The sequence below is a fragment of the Antedon mediterranea genome, chromosome 1, assembly GCF_964355755.1.
Source record: "Antedon mediterranea chromosome 1, ecAntMedi1.1, whole genome shotgun sequence".
NCBI lineage: Eukaryota > Metazoa > Echinodermata > Crinoidea > Comatulida > Antedonidae > Antedon > Antedon mediterranea.
In genome coordinates this window covers 37072383-37086627 of record NC_092670.1, presented here as the reverse complement: position 1 = coordinate 37086627, position 14245 = coordinate 37072383, and the positions used below count along the sequence as shown (strand labels likewise).

At 32.9% G+C, this 14245-nt stretch overlaps 2 protein-coding genes across 2 annotated transcripts; one reads left to right on the top strand and one right to left on the bottom strand.

Moving 5' to 3' along the window:
- Nucleotides 1-2439: 2439 nt before the first annotated feature.
- Nucleotides 2440-5092, top strand: LOC140053460 (muscarinic acetylcholine receptor M1-like). The gene has a single exon (XM_072098494.1). It carries the CDS (start codon nucleotides 2786-2788, stop codon nucleotides 4019-4021), a length of 1236 nt encoding a protein of 411 aa, XP_071954595.1. The 5' UTR covers nucleotides 2440-2785; the 3' UTR covers nucleotides 4022-5092.
- Nucleotides 5093-8322: 3230 nt separating this feature from the next.
- LOC140044763 (alpha-tocopherol transfer protein-like) lies at nucleotides 8323-14056 on the bottom strand. The gene is made up of 4 exons (XM_072089414.1): nucleotides 13684-14056; nucleotides 11148-11341; nucleotides 10754-10864; nucleotides 8323-8616 (listed from the first exon to the last, which is right to left on the bottom strand). Exons 1-4 carry the CDS (start codon nucleotides 14054-14056, stop codon nucleotides 8323-8325), a joined length of 972 nt encoding a protein of 323 aa, XP_071945515.1.
- Nucleotides 14057-14245: the final 189 nt, after the last annotated feature.

Here is a 14245-nt window from a genome sequence, read left to right as displayed (position 1 = left end):
GATGAAATATAATTTAAAATAATGTTTATAATCTGAATTTAATATCCCGCGGCATCAACTCTAATTGATGTCCTAATTGTTGACCGACTCACTGTTAAATTGAATTGATTGAACCTCTGTCTTGAAATATGCATATTATTATTATTTCTTGTCCGGTCAAACACTACAATATACCAGCAAATAAAATACTTGGTATTTAAGTATGAACTTAAACTTTATGTTCCAAGTACACAGCCAAACTCTATAGCTGTCCCCCAAAAACATAAAAAATTAATATTGGCCTAATTAAATAAGATTTAAATAGGTTATTTTGTAGCTTTATTAAAGTTAATCAACTTCCGTATGAAAAAAAAATGGAAAACAAATTATGTTTAACTTATAAAATGACAAAATAAATTAAATAAATCCCCATGGCTGACAGCCAATTTGACGATTGTTTGCTTTGAAAGTAAAAATACATTGTTTTTCGATCCAATTTTTGGTCAAAGAACACAACAGCTTAAGTCTAATATGAATTCCAAGGGAAAATACACAAAAAAAAGAGCGGACATTGTTGGACGTGTGTCCACGAGATTTTTTTCATTCGAATTTCTATGTTTATATTAGAACTTATTAGTTATTTCATCGCAAATATTCTTGAGATACACAAGGATCCATTATGTGTATTATGAAACATGACAATACATAATGCTGTTCTCGAAAATGTATCGTTCGCTCGCAAAACTACACGTGAACTGTTTTATAGCAGCTGAGTATGAAATTGTGAAACCAATTCAGTGCGTGTTAAATTGCTGATGATATTATTAATATACGTTTTTTCTATATTATGTAACTCTATACTATATGAAATGATTGCTATTCATGTAAATAATTAGGTTATATTAAAATGTATCAATTTCCCCAAAACGCAAGTTCTGTCTTGATTGCCTCATATTAGCGTCACCACCAATATCAATGTTAAATACCTTTTATGAATAGGTATACTTTATTAAGCAATTACCTAAAAAACACTATATATGCAAATATGTATTCAAAGAATAACGTTCGTTTTATCACAGTGAAGTAATGCTTTCGTTTGCCTGATGTGTTAGAATATAACGTACTAGGCCTACTTATATAAATCTTCATAATCGAATGTTAATAGCAAAGATCGCAGTACAGCCGTACTGTTAAATGCCGGCGGTGCACGCTTAACAATTTACACGAGAAGCGGCGCGCGTCAAGCGTCAAATCGAACCGTAATTTTGACGCGACGAACGATTTCAGTGTGAACATCAAAGCGAATGTGACGTGTAGGTGTCAGTCGATTTTCTTAAACGCGTTGTGTTACCTAGTTGCTCCATTATAGGCAACTTTTTCAAGCTTCGTGCAACTAACTCGGTGCAATAATGTGTGACGGTTGCCCCGTGTCGCTTCCGTGTAAATGTTCAGTCTGTCCCAGTCCTTAGTGTGATTAATAGCTGTTGGTAGTAGTAGTAGTCCTATAGTAAGAATATTGTAGCATGTAGATATAAAATACAACATATGATGATTGAAGATATAAATTATTCTAAGGTGTGCTCAGAGGACTGGTGACATCATTTTCAGACATCCCATGATTAATGGCGTGCAAATAACGTCCGTAAGAAATTCAGTGTCGTCTTAACCTAGAATTAGATAGGTGATCTGCGTGCTTACATTAGTAATTCGCGGTTCACTGTGGACTTTTGTGCTGCATTATAATGTTCCGTTCATTTGAACACATAATAGTTCAAAGCTCTCATTAAAACTAGATTTATATTATATAAAAAATGAACCAAAACTTGAACAGTATCTACTTGATAAAATTGACTTTGAAGGAGCATCGTTAAAATTTAAGCTGCGATCAAACACCCTTCCCCTTGAAAGAAAAACATCTAAATGGTCAAATGACCCTAATGCTAATGGTTGTTGTAAATTGTGCAACAGAAATGAAGAAGAAACCATTATGCACTTTCTCCTAACATGTACCACTCTAGAAGAAGAGAAAAAAAAACAAATTGCTAAATTCAAACAAGAACTTTTGGAATGTAATCTTTTTTATCTCTTTGACTATTTTCAGAATTTAGATTTATTCAACAAAACCCTTCTTATTCTAGGCAATGACCATGATTTATTTGATAATATTATTAAGTCTTTAATCGACAAATTCTGTAAATCATTGGCTAAATCTTTATGGAAGAAACGTTGTGCTCTTTTAAACTGCTTTTCAACTTTTGTGTGTCATTTTGATTTCTGTTTCGTAATCTTTGTGTTTTTATTTTATTTATTATGCCTTAGTGTTGAGTATTACACACACCGTTATACTCTTTATTTTGATTCATACCATGACATTAATTTTATTATTTATTTTGTGTGTATCTAAACATTTTTATTTATTTTGATTCCTCTTAAGTTTGTTTTATTTATTTATTTTGATTTAAAGTATTTAATTATTATTTTTTTTTGGTAAGAATTATGTTTTGTATTTCACTCATTCATTTTGATTTATTTTTAATATAATAATTATATTTATTCTTGTATGTTATTTTTTGGACGCACCTTTATCATCAAATTGTGCCACTGTTGTAAAAGTTAAGTTTCTAATAAATTATTATTATTATTAACGAGCGAGGAATCAGACAATGTGTATACTCAATTTCATTGGTTGAAAAATCATAAGCTATTAAGCAAGTCAACCAATAAACGTATCTCAACGATTGACTTCGTTTTATTCGAGAAGTTCACTGTTGGACAAGTAGTTGAAATAAAAGGATACACGGTCAGCATGTCGAGCGAGGATAGCGTATACGCTGAAAATATAACTAGCGAGTTTGAATTACCCCATGAAGGATGGGTGGCATTCATAGGGCTGTGGATCGCGGCTTTATTTACCATTATTGGCAATGTAATGGTGATCGCATCGTTTATCATATATCGGGATATTAGGAACAAAGTTTCTCATCTTTTTCTTCTGAATCTAGCTATTAGTGATCTGATAGTGGGATTGATGAGTCTACCGTTAGATAATTTATGGAGGTGGCATGATCGCTGGCCGTACGGTAAAATTCCTTGTATCTTCTGGACATTTGTTGATTACACTGTAACGACACAGTCTGCGTACTGTATTGTATTGATATCAACCGATCGTTATCTTCTCATCAAGAAAGGACTCAGCTACACATCATATCAGACTAAGACAAGAGCTCTTTGGCAAATATCCGTTTCTTGGTTAATATCTATTGGCTTTCATCTCATCGCGGTGATTTTGTTTGAAGTAATAACAATAGATGTCGTCGATTTTGACGAAGAGTGTGAACTAAACGCAGTGCAGCATCTACCATACACAATTACTGCGTTGTTTGTTGAATTTCTTATTCCGCTTGGAATAGTAATTGTGTTGTACATTAAAATTTATGCCAATATTCGGGAACGTACAGCCGGTCTTGTGACGACAAATAAGCAAACAAAACCGAATAAGAAAAAGCCACCCGCGGAATCTAAAGATTCCGGCTTAGCTTCAGAGGTAGGCCCCTCGTCTGGAGTACTTACGGACAGTAAATCGCTCGATGAAGTTGAAACGATCACGGATGACGCTGTTACAAACACAACTTTATCACCCGATGATATCGCCTTAAAAATATCGACAAGAACAAACGCAGGTCTAAAAACAATCTCATCCGCACCAAAGAATTCACCGACCACTTTACCGCAGAAATCGGAATCACCAAGTCGACGAAAGAGCTCAGATTCAAGGGGCAAACACATACAAGCGGCCAAGATGCTTTCTATCCTAGTTGGGGTTTTTATTATATGCTGGTTGCCGTATAACATCGCTCTGATTGTAGATGTTGTGTATAGAGATCATGATATTATATCCGTTCTAGTTTGGGATATTGCTAACTATCTCCTGTGGCTGAATTCGGCTGTCAATCCTCTTCTGTATGCGTACACTAATGTGTACTTTCGCCGAAGTTTTTACAACATGTTCAGGTGGTTTGTATCGCCTTGTTGTACACACTAAAACGACGTTTTTAAGAAAACATTTATAGGCCTACTATAAAACTATACTATCCTTTACGTACGAAAAAATACCGGGTGATGCAGTCGACATTGCTATTTCGTATATAGGAAACGCCTTTATTTTACCAGGTTATTTATTAGCTTTTTTTCTTCTGAACATGAACTATTGGAGTAATTATATCGATAAGAAACGGATTCCGTAACAATAAACGTAAACGTGCTAAACGTTCCAACTGATATTGGTAACGCTTCTGTATATAGGTCTACTGCATCTCTTAAGGCCAACTCAGACAACATCGTACGATGAGAAAATTAAACATGTTTAAAGTTCTCCCGACGAGGCTAAAAACTATACGGTACCCGACAACGATCGACTCTTGTCGGGATTCAACTCGACGGGCCTCGTCATACGATCCTGTCTAAGTTGGCCTTTACCACCCTGCGTACCGCTCTGATGAATTTTATGACTATATTAACACATTTATAAATAACGCATATTAACACGGTACTATAATGTTATTATAGTATGCGTTTTGTATTTTGACACTTTGATAGATATTCGTTACTACAACCTGTTGACCCGTTGATGTATTTATTTCAGTAGGCCTTTTCAAATTTCAGCTCGAGTAATTTTTTATAAATTATTTATGGTTTATAAAACCTGGTTGTATAGTGTTCACTAATAAATAATCATCTTTTCATCAAGAAAGTTAAAATCCTTGTCTAGAATCATATGATTTACCGTAACGAAACCAAAATATATCGCAATTGTCGCTCTTGGATTACTGAAGATACTTTTGATAGGATAGTTTCTATGTGTGGTAGACACTGAATTAGCTATGCATAAAAAACGGAATCTTTTTATGTTATTAATATTATATCCAATTTATGAATATAATATTTTTTAATATTTATTCTATACCGTTTATACTGAATAATTACAAAAACCTGATCTTGATAAGTATGGCTTACCCATGTGGTAGGACTAATATTTTCAAGAAAAAGATGTGGTTCCATTTACGAATAAAACCCATCAGTATTTTTATAGTAATTAGGTTAAGAAAATTTCTATGTGGACTGTCATTTTATTTAAAAATGTCATAAATGTAACTTGTCAATAAAATAGTACAAGTGATCAGTGAAGACCAATTGTGTTTTAATTAATTCATCTTCACAACTGAACCAGGAAAACGCCTATCGTTAGGTGGCTCACTGTTATACCATGGAAAACGTGTTATACCATGTAGAACGTGTTATATTATACCACAGAGAACGTGTTATACCATGTAGAACGTGTTATATTATACCATAGAGAACGTGTTATATCATGTAGAACGTGTTATATTATACAAATAATGAATGTTTATGAGTGTAATGGTACAAATAATGGCACGAGGTGAATGATGAAAGGTTATATCAACGAGGCAACGCCGAGTTGATATAACCTTTCATCATTCACCAAGTGCCATTATTTGTACCATTACACGAATACAAAACATTCATTATTTGTTTTATATAAACATCTAAATAAATTCTAGTTATTTGAATCAAATAAAAGGTAGCCCTAGCCAAAGCTTACTACATTTCCTTCACACACATTGATTAAAAACAGTAACATTTGGTTTTTAATAATTTTATATTAAATGTTATATTTATATGGATTTCGTAAACACACCTACTTTTGTGTTAATTATGTCAACAAACGACCAAACAATCCTAGGCCTAGCAAGGCTAAAACGCCTAGGCTAGGCCTAGCCTAATACTAGCATGACCTAGGCTAGACCTAGGCCTAGTACTAGCTTGGCTGAAAGGCAAAACTTCGACAGACAATTGGAACTTATCTAAGCTAATTATGTGTTTTCCAACAATTCCACGTCTTGTAGGGATGTCCCCATTAATTAATCAAAATCCTAAAAACGATCTAAAGCTAATTTAAATGCTTTTTTGAATGAAATTAGTACATAATGTCCAAATCGTACACAAATATCTGCTGCTGTTGCATATCTCGCGGTGGTGTTTACAAATGAAACTGAGACCAGACGACAGGTGGTGCTGTTGTATTTCACAGTACAGAGCCATATCATAGGATAATTTGTGTACTAGATTTTTTTTCATCCGCGAGACGTTTTTTTTTTCGTACACAAAAATGTTTCAAAAAGTACTATTAAACGATCGTTTAATAGTGCGTACTATTGCACGCCATGTGACCCACAATCGTCCAATCAAATGACAGGAATTTATTTAGGTGTTATATAATATACCATAGAGAACGTGTTATATTATACCACAGAGAACGTGTTATACCATGTAGAACGTGTTATATTATACCACAGAGAACGTGTTATACCATGTAGAACGTGTTATATTATACCATAGAGAACGTGTTATATCATGTAGAACGTGTTATATTATACCATAGAGAACGTGTTATACCATGTAGAACGTGTTATATTATACCACAGAGAACGTGTTATATTATACCACAGAGAACGTGTTATACCATGTAGAACGTGTTATATTATACCACAGAGAACGTGTTATACCATGTAGAACGTGTTATATTATACCACAGAGAACGTGTTATACCATGTAGAACGTGTTATATTATACCACAGAGAACGTGTTATACCATGTAGAACGTGTTATATTATACCACAGAGAACGTGTTATACCATGTAGAACGTGTTATATTATACCACAGAGAACGTGTTATACCATGTAGAACGTGTTATATTATACCACAGAGAACGTGTTATACCATGTAGAACGTGTTATATTATACCACAGAGAACGTGTTATACCATGTAGAACGTATTATATTATACCACAGAGAACGTGTTATACCATGTAGAACGTGTTATATTATACCATAGAGAACGTGTTATACCATGGAGCACGTGTTACAGGCCTACCATGGAGAATATGTTATACCGTGGAGAACGTGTTATTCCATGGAGAACGTATTTATCCATGATTCTCTACTATACAGACTGCACCGTACCATAACATTGAAAACCTGTCTATTTGTTAGTTTGATTTGCTTGGCCTCTGGTCCACGAGTAGACCGATAACATAACTAGGTTTCTTCGACAATTAAACAAAAAATAACATCAAGATATTACAGTTTGTAAAACATTTTTCAATATTAAATAATTTAATTTTGTTTTATAATACAATTGGCAACATTAATTACATTACAAAGATTTAAAAATAAAATAACATTTTATTTCGTATTAAGGCCCATTTACACTAGGGCGATAACGATCGAAGATAAATTGATAAACATACATTTTTTTCGTTCTAGAACTATAGGATAATCATGATGCTGTATTTGATAAAAAATAATATTTTTGAAAATCCAATCACATGGCGGACGTCATGATCAATAAACAAAATAAAATCGTTGTATTGTAACGATATTTTTGCTCTTACTAATCATGACGTAATTTGATTGAACGTGTGGAAATATTATTTTCATCAAAGGCAGCATGATAATCCTTTAGTTTTAGGATGAAAAATTTTTAAAATTCTTTTGTTTTAGGTATGATTATGTTTATCTATTTATCGTCAATCGTTATAGTGTAAACGGACATTTAGCCTTAGATCTAATGGATTTACCAGAAAATAAATAATACATATAATTGTATCATAAAATTCTTCTTTTTTTTATATTTAAAAAAGCTTATCTCTCAGCTTTTTCCTTGGGCCTATAGGTGTTAGGAAAGTTGTTTTTAACAATAAGAGTTTAATCGAGGATAACATATATTTACTTATTATTTGTAGATTGTAAATGGGACGGTAACGCATTTAATGAGGTAGATAACAGCATATAAAATATCTAGTACTGTCTAAAATATCTTTGACAATCTTAAAGCAGTCGATACATGTTTAACGAAATAGTACTAAATGGAAAAATCAAGCTCTTCAACTGATTCGGTTGCCTTGGGCTAGATGAGTTGTCTCTTTTTTACCTAGGTGTGGTAGTTCACACTCCCACCCACATTTACACCCGTCCCTTTTAATACGGTACCGTAGGCCTACTAGATTAAAAACTCCACCCCAGATCATCCACATGCTTGTTATACTTCCTATGGAATTAGCAATAATTTGTATAATGAACTTCCTTATAATGGAAAAGTTATGTACAGGTCTGATCTAATGAATCGCTATTTTATTAGCATTTATTGATATAATATTTCTGTGTGTTTAACTGAAATAAAAAGATATTGTTGACCTTGTTAAGGAAAGTATATTCAGCTCTGTGACAGTTTTTGTCTTAACCATAGCCGGCTTAATCTACATTCATAAAGTATGAGTTTTCTTTTTATAACCATCCTTCCCTTTACTTGGTAAGCTTTCCTTTTCTTTTTCCTCTCCCTTTCCATACTTTTCCTTTTTAATTTTGGAACCTTTAGATTTCTTTTTCTTCTGTAAACCAAAACTAAAATTCTCTTCGAATACTGGATCTAACTCCAAGAACCGTTTTGCCCAAGATTCGTTAGAGTATGGCCCGGTGGTGCCGTCGTAGTCAGATGGTAGGATATCTGCGGGTATATATTCATGAAGACTGGAGTAAGTCCGACCGTGGCATTGAACCTTGAACATAAAAATATAGAAACGAATAAAAATAGGCATATATACGTGGTAAAGTAGTATGGGTTCCAGACGTAGTTATGAATTAATATTAGTAAAAAGATGAATATGTTGGCACCTATGGCGTTTCATACGTATACTACTTGAGCTTGTAAACTGTATTTTTCAGACAAAAATCGAAACGTCGACTGGTGGACTAACATAAAAAAGACAATAAATACAGACTTGAGGCAAGTCTAGTTTTAAAGCTCATGATCCGATGTTGAATGTTTTGCACATAGGTCAACACGTATGTTTTTATTTTCAAAATGACATACACATTTATGAATATTTATATATGATTAATAGCTCTCCGTTGATACATAGATTAGAACGAACTCACTCGGACTATGGTAAAACTCAAAAGAGCAAACAGAGGAATCATACTTATGCAAACTGTACAGCCAAAGCCTAAGAGCCTTTTGGACTCAACGTTTTAGAGAACCGTGCGTTATTAATATAAAGCTCTGTTTACACTATCAAACTTTATGTGACAACACAAATGTGATGTGCCCATGAACATGATGATATAATATCACTACCATATTTAAGCATATCACTACCATAGTTGGGCACATCACACTTTTTTGTCAAACTAGTTTGATAGTGTAGACAGAGCTTTAAACGTTTATCACATTTGGTTTATCACCTGATGGTATGACATTGAAGATAATACTGTTTATTTAGATTATGATGTATATTTTTAGCAATGTGGCATTTCTTGTGAGTCATGTGAATACAAAACATTGCTATCAATTGGTGGCTATATAAATTATGTAGTGAAAAGTTCATCTATGGCAATATAAATTATGTAGTGAAAAGTTCATCTATGGCAATATAAATTATATAGTGAAAAGTTCATCTATGGCAATATAAATTATATAGTGAAAAGTTCGTCTATGGCAATATAAATTATATAGTGAAAAGTTCATCTATGGCAATACAAATTATATTGTGAAAAGTTCATCTATGGCAATATAAATTATATTGTGAAAAGTTCATCTATGGCAATATAAATTATATAGTGAAAAGTTCGTCTATGGCAATATAAATTATGTAGTGAAAAGTTCATCTATGGCAATATAAATTATGTAGTGAAAAGTTCATCTATGGCAATATAAATTATGTAGTGAAAAGTTCATCTATGGCAATATAAATTATGTAGTGAGAAGTTCATCTATGTTAATATAAATTATGTAGTGAGAAGTTCATCTATGTTAATATAAATTATGTAGTGAGAAGTTCATCTATGGCAATATAAATTATGTAATGAGAAGTTCATCTATGGCAATATAACTTATGTAGTGAAAAGTTCATCTATGACAATATAAATTATGTAGTGAAATGTTCGTCTATGCCAATATAAATTCTATATATTTGAGTAAATGTGCCTTTATTACGGTGTGCCGTTTGACACATCTACTGTTCTACACAAAGTCTGGTTTGCAAAAGACCATTGTTTGTAAAAAGAAAAACAGGGGAAAAACAGTATGGTTTGCCTTTTGATTGAAAGAACAAACCATGTTTTTTCTTTAGAAACTATGGTTTGTAAAAGACAAATCACGGTTTGTAAATGACAGACGATTGTTTGAGAAAGACAAAAATGGTTTGTGTTTTTATTAACAAGACAAGACAAACTATGGTTTATAAAAGACAAACCAAGGGCTGTAAATGACAGACCATTTATTAACAAGACAGACTATGGTTTTTAAAAGACAAACCAAGGGCTGTAAATGACAGACTATTTATTAACAAGACAGACTATGGTTTGTAAAAGACAAACCAAGGGCTGTAAATGACAGACTATTTATTAACAAGACAAACAATGGTTTGTGAAAGAAAAACCACAAATTGTAAAGAACAAACCATGGTTTTTTTTTCTTAGAAACTGGGTTTTAAAAGACAAACCAAAGGTTGACGATAGACCATTGTTTGAAAGACAAACAATGGTTCGTGTTTTATTAACAAGACAAACCATTATCTGTAAAAGACAACTATACTGTTGGTTTGCAAAGATAAACTATTTTGTAAAAAGAAATATTCTTTGTAGAACGTTGTGTTTCTGCCCTGTGTTTATTTACAAGTAATCCAAGTCTCATACCCGTTTCTTTATCTTGTCTTGCATAAATGGCTTCAGTATGTGGTAGACGCCTGAAAATACAACCGGCTCATTAACGAAATGAATTCCCTGGAGACGAACGGGTACACAGTTCTGGAAATAAAAAGGATAAGCAGTAATTAGTAGTAATTATACTGCACAGATTGGTGTCAATATATGTAGGCATCTTCCAGACTATTTGATGATAATTTAACTACTATGACGTAATTTTGTCCCATAAAGATTTAAGAGGTAGTGGTCAGACGTTTCGCCCAACTATGACCTTTTCCACTATGACGTTGGCACCCACTAATCACATCGTAAGAATATTTAACTCTTTCACCACACACATAATCACATGATTGTCAATTCTAGTAAAAACTATAAGTAGGCCTACCTGAAAAATTGCGGTGACTTTCCTAGCGAATCCTGGGCTAAGCTGCATAGCATGTGATAGGCCGATTCCTTCTAAGTCTGCCAACAGTATAACTCCATTAATCTGGTTCTTTTCACTCTCTATTAACATCTCCATTGCCATGAACACTGCTTTTGCGATGTCAATAATGTTATAGTCACTTGCGTTCCATTTGGCTGCAAAGCAACATGCATTTTTTAGTAGAATATTATGTAATTATATGAGAGTAAAGTTTATAAATATAAAGAGCTTTATATGTTTACACTGTATAAAAGGTCATCAACAATTATATACTCGTAAAGTATAATATAAAGTAGGAGTAATTGATGTCATTTATGTTTCAATCCAAACAAAACAAGAACATAAAAAGTATCGGATGTCAACTAACCGGAATTGTCATACGCACGCGCGTTGAAATAAGCAAGTAAGTTGACCAATCACAAGCGACAGTTCAGACGATACATCATGACGTCGTGATTGGTCAAATTACTTGCAGTACGCTTATACGTCATTGCGTTACGTCCAAGTGGAATCCAAGCTTTCATTCAAAACGTGACATACACAGTGTAGATTTCACAAGAAAGCTACATTTCAGTAACGAAAGTTCAGCCATGTGGTAAAACCATTCCCTCTATTTTAAATTAACACTATAGAGAGGCTACCTCATAAAAATAATGATACCCGAAATGGGTACTAATGACAGCATGATGTAATTGTACATTCCTTTACGCGTTATGTAAACGACTGATTATTAAAAATTGTGAAAGCAATCACGATAATATTGGTGATAATATGAGTGATAAATAAACATACGATACTTGTGATTAGACTTACCTACTGACCCCAGCGTCACAGTGTGAACACACGTCATCCTCGTGTGAACGTAAACAATGAATGATCACTTTACATGAACTGATAAATGAAACAAAAAATGTATGAAAAGTGATATTTTTCAAGCAGCTATTTAAGATGATTTAGACTACAATAAAGTAATATTATATTGTTTGAAGGTGTGCATGGCGAAATCAAATGTTGATATAAAGTTTGCGGTACACCACCACGTATTAGTTCTGAAAAGAACTGTTGAGCTTCTCTTATTCCAAGTTTACTGGTCTTTCTGCATTCTCATTCCCGAGGACGATTAAAGCATTTTGATCGAAACGTTGAGAAACTCAACAGTGCTCTTCAGAACTACAATAAAGTACCCAATGAAAAATAAGCTTTAAGCTTTTTCTATATCCTGGAAAATTATTTATTTTTGGTAATGATATATTTTTCTAAAATGTCAGATTTTAAGTATAGGTTTTGATTTTGTTTGTATTTTTAAACGATTTTAATATAATAAATTCAAATCAAATCAGCAATTGAATATTTTTTGAATAATTACGTATCATTAACAACATACATAATAAAATCGACCTACAATGATTATTATTCTCTATTTTTAGGATATTATAATAACCAGTTCATTCAAAATGTGTAATAAACATACATTGACTCATCAATGTTATTACCGTTTATAGACCATCTACTAATACTGTATAGCTATATAATTGGGTTATTTATCAACGGTATAGCCCTTCTGCTTGTAAATAATTAAAGTTCTATTTTCTCTTTATGAGCATGATGAATGTATAATTATGATATCGTCAAAGGCCGTCATAAAAAAGTACATTTGATTTAAGCTAGTTCAGAGTTTTATACACAATTCTTTATTACGTAACAATAATGGAATATGTTATAGTGGGATTATACACAGTAATATTTCCGGATATGACATTTATGATGAATCTTGAACAAATATTTTGGTCATTAGAAGATAACCACAGCAAATTAAGCAAGTGGCTAAATACAAATGTAAGTTGTGATATGAAAAAAGGAACTTACAAGTCGTAGCAAGCAGAAGCATAACGAAACAAGATATATATATATATATATATATATATATATATACAGCCTATATATTGTGCCAGTTCTGCGGTACATTTCATTTCGAAACCTGAGCTGCACTGACGAGATCTAATAAGATCGAAACAGTACTGTCTGCAGATTGGATATATATATATATATATATATATATATATATATATATGTTAAAGAGTCGCTATCCAATCGAGTTCGAACAATACCATGAAAGCCCCAGTGGTCTAATGGTTAGGACATCTGCATATCAAGCAGGCGGTCCGAGTTCGAGTCTCGGTTGGTGCGAATTTTTCTCATTCTCAAAGATTTCCTCATCTTTATCGTTTCAAATTAATTAATTAAATTTCAGTATATCACCGGGCGGTTTAGAATTAATGTTCTTTGCCTGTTGTGTTCATATATATATATATATATATAAACACAAGAGGCAAAGAACATTAATTCTAAACCGCCCGGTGATATACTGAAATTTAATTAATTAATTTGAAACGATAAAGATAAGGAAATCTGTGAGAATGAGAAAAAGTCGCCCCAACCGAGACTCGAACTCGGACCATATATATATAGACAAACTTCCGACGAATGTAATACTTACACACTTTAAGAGCCAATACTGGTCTTCCTTCGTTGTCTACGTTATCAAAAACAACTGGAAAGCCATCTTCAAGAACATGCAAAACAGACGAAGGTTTGTATTCGTTAAAGAAATCTGGATGTTTCTCTTTCAGTTCGTAATACTTTACCAAACTTTTGAAAGCCCGGTCGACGTCAAATTTCTTTGCCCGTAAAAACCGTAAAATGAATTTGTCGTCTTTGCGAAAACTAATATCAGTTCGTTCCTTCATCTTTAACTTGATCTTAGCAAAAGCAGCGTCACGAACACGTGGAGTTTCTCCCAGTTCCTTTTCAGCTTTTGATGCTAGGTCTCGGCCTAAAGTCCATTTGTAAGGTGTATTCACGTTGGCCATTTTCAATAAAGAGTTCTAAAATGAGAAAGATGTTCTATTGCTTTTTTTACATTCAAAACTGATTTTGTCTCATACACTAGATTTGTCTTCATACTGCTTAACCATGTACATGCCACTTTCTAAATTAATATATTGGTGATTTTAGCTCATTGTTTATGATAATTAATTACAACTTACCTACAACCTTTA

Excerpts from the sequence above, each read along its gene's own strand:
- LOC140044763 (XM_072089414.1), bottom strand. The coding sequence starts at position 14,056 with ATGGCCAACGTGAATACACCTTACAAATGGACTTTAGGCCGAGACCTA. Across the intron at positions 10,865-11,147 it reads AAGTCACCGCAATTTTTCAG|AACTGTGTACCCGTTCGTCT; the intron begins GTAGGCCTACTT and ends TTTTATTTCCAG. Across the intron at positions 8,617-10,753 it reads AAGACAAGATAAAGAAACGG|GTTCAATGCCACGGTCGGAC; the intron begins GTATGAGACTTG and ends TTTATGTTCAAG.
- LOC140053460 (XM_072098494.1), top strand. The coding sequence starts at position 2,786 with ATGTCGAGCGAGGATAGCGTATACGCTGAAAATATAACTAGCGAGTTT.